This window comes from Amphimedon queenslandica, unplaced genomic scaffold, assembly GCF_000090795.2.
Source record: "Amphimedon queenslandica unplaced genomic scaffold, v1.1 AMPQUscaffold_5448_Cont22583, whole genome shotgun sequence".
NCBI lineage: Eukaryota > Metazoa > Porifera > Demospongiae > Haplosclerida > Niphatidae > Amphimedon > Amphimedon queenslandica.
In genome coordinates, this window is record NW_003554250.1 from 1 (window position 1) to 1,679 (window position 1,679).

Consider the following 1,679-nt stretch of genomic DNA (forward strand, 5'->3'; position numbering starts at 1 on the left):
CTTCAGATTGGGACTCAACATCTAATTCTAATTATAATTTGGTACAGTCAAAGTCTGGGAGACGTCAAGATGTTTCTACATATCCATATCACAGAGGATATTTGTGGGCCACAGAGATTGGATATTCTAAATTACATGCTGACGTAGCAGCAGGAGGGTTTCAAGGTTTGATCTTGTTGTCTGGAAAAAAACTTACACTGCACTTGATGCAATGTTCTCATACGTGAGAGACTTCCCAGACCAAAACTCTGTCAGCACTTTGACATACAAGTGCTACATTAAGATAGTCGGTTCCACGCACTTAAATAAAATAAGCACAACAACAGGACATACAAGTTCACTCGCTCATGGCAAAAGACAATTACTCTTTTCCAAGCAAAATATAGCTTCTTTATTTATGTAGGTACTCTGAAGGTCAGTCTCACTGGCCAAATATCTGGACAACTGAGTTTTAATGCATTCATTGGACGTTTGGATAATGATGTTAACATGAAGGCATCAGCTAAGCTTGAGACAGGACCTACTCTAACTGTTAAAGGAGAGGCTACTGCTAGAGTATTGGTGAGAGTCAAAATATGAGATAAGAGTGAAAAGGAAGCTGGGGTGTCAGAGATATTTATTATTTCATTTTTTTTCTAATAGGTCAAATACAAATTAGGTATTGTAGTCTCAGCCTCCATATCCTATACCATAAATCCAGAAGCATCAACTTCAATCTGTGGCTCATCATCACAGGCTAATGCATGCTTTGAAGTATATGGTACAACTAAAGGAAATATCAATGTTTATGCATACCGGCAGTCTAGGAAAATCCGGTGTAAACGGTTTAAGTGCAAGGTGATATTAACAGCAATAATAATTATTAATAGCTTAATTATTATTATTTTTTTCTTTCTCTCTCATTCATTCACTCTTGTCACAAATATTTATACAGAAGTCTTGGGGAAGAAAGAAGAAATATAGTAAACTATCACGTACTTGGAGCCTAGCAAATAGAAAAGATAAATTGTTTGGTCTGTGTTATGCTTGTAATTGTACTGGAAGCCACCCCCTCAATGTCCTTTGCAAGGGTAGCAGGTATGGAGCCTCACGATGTTCCTGTTCAACAAGGAGTTCAAAATGATATTCTTCAATCATCATTGAAAGCTGATGTGATCATTTTTAATGGACTCCTCTTTTTTGTAGTTGAGTTTAAGCTTTTTATTAGTGTAGCATAGTTATAAACATTTTCATTTTTTGTAAACAATGAATCACAAAGATATCCAAGTAAATCACCAGCCATTATACATACACACTGCAGTGACTGCACAAAGACCCTGCATGCATAAAAAATGGCTGAAAGAATTTTCCATAGGAATTTAATGGTCAATTTTGTTGTGTCTATACACACATGTATCTTTACTACATTTTTTGAATTTACTTTTGTTGGGAAATAGCATCATCTCTAGAGTTTGGTAAAGGATGGATTATTAATAAAGCAAGATAATGAGAGAGAGAGTGTCGGTGCATGTTCATACATGTACAAATTATAAGTCTTAGTGAAGTAAAGTATATAGAAAGATAATCCTACCCTACTGTACTTGTACATTAGTAATTTGATGGTTGATGCATATTTTAGCAAAACATCATTTATATGGATGCAGGACAGCATTATTCATCCTGCTTGATGTGTTAGTTTG

General features: G+C 35.3%; 1 protein-coding gene across 1 annotated transcript; it reads left to right on the forward strand.

Moving 5' to 3' along the window:
* The first annotated feature begins 6 nt into the window (after nucleotides 1-6).
* Nucleotides 7-1,419, forward strand: LOC109592369 (uncharacterized). The gene is made up of 3 exons (XM_020007831.1): nucleotides 7-561; nucleotides 643-837; nucleotides 935-1,419. The coding sequence occupies exons 1-3, from the start codon at nucleotides 490-492 to the stop codon at nucleotides 1,121-1,123; spliced, it is 456 nt and encodes a 151-aa protein (XP_019863390.1). The 5' UTR covers nucleotides 7-489; the 3' UTR covers nucleotides 1,124-1,419.
* Nucleotides 1,420-1,679: the final 260 nt, after the last annotated feature.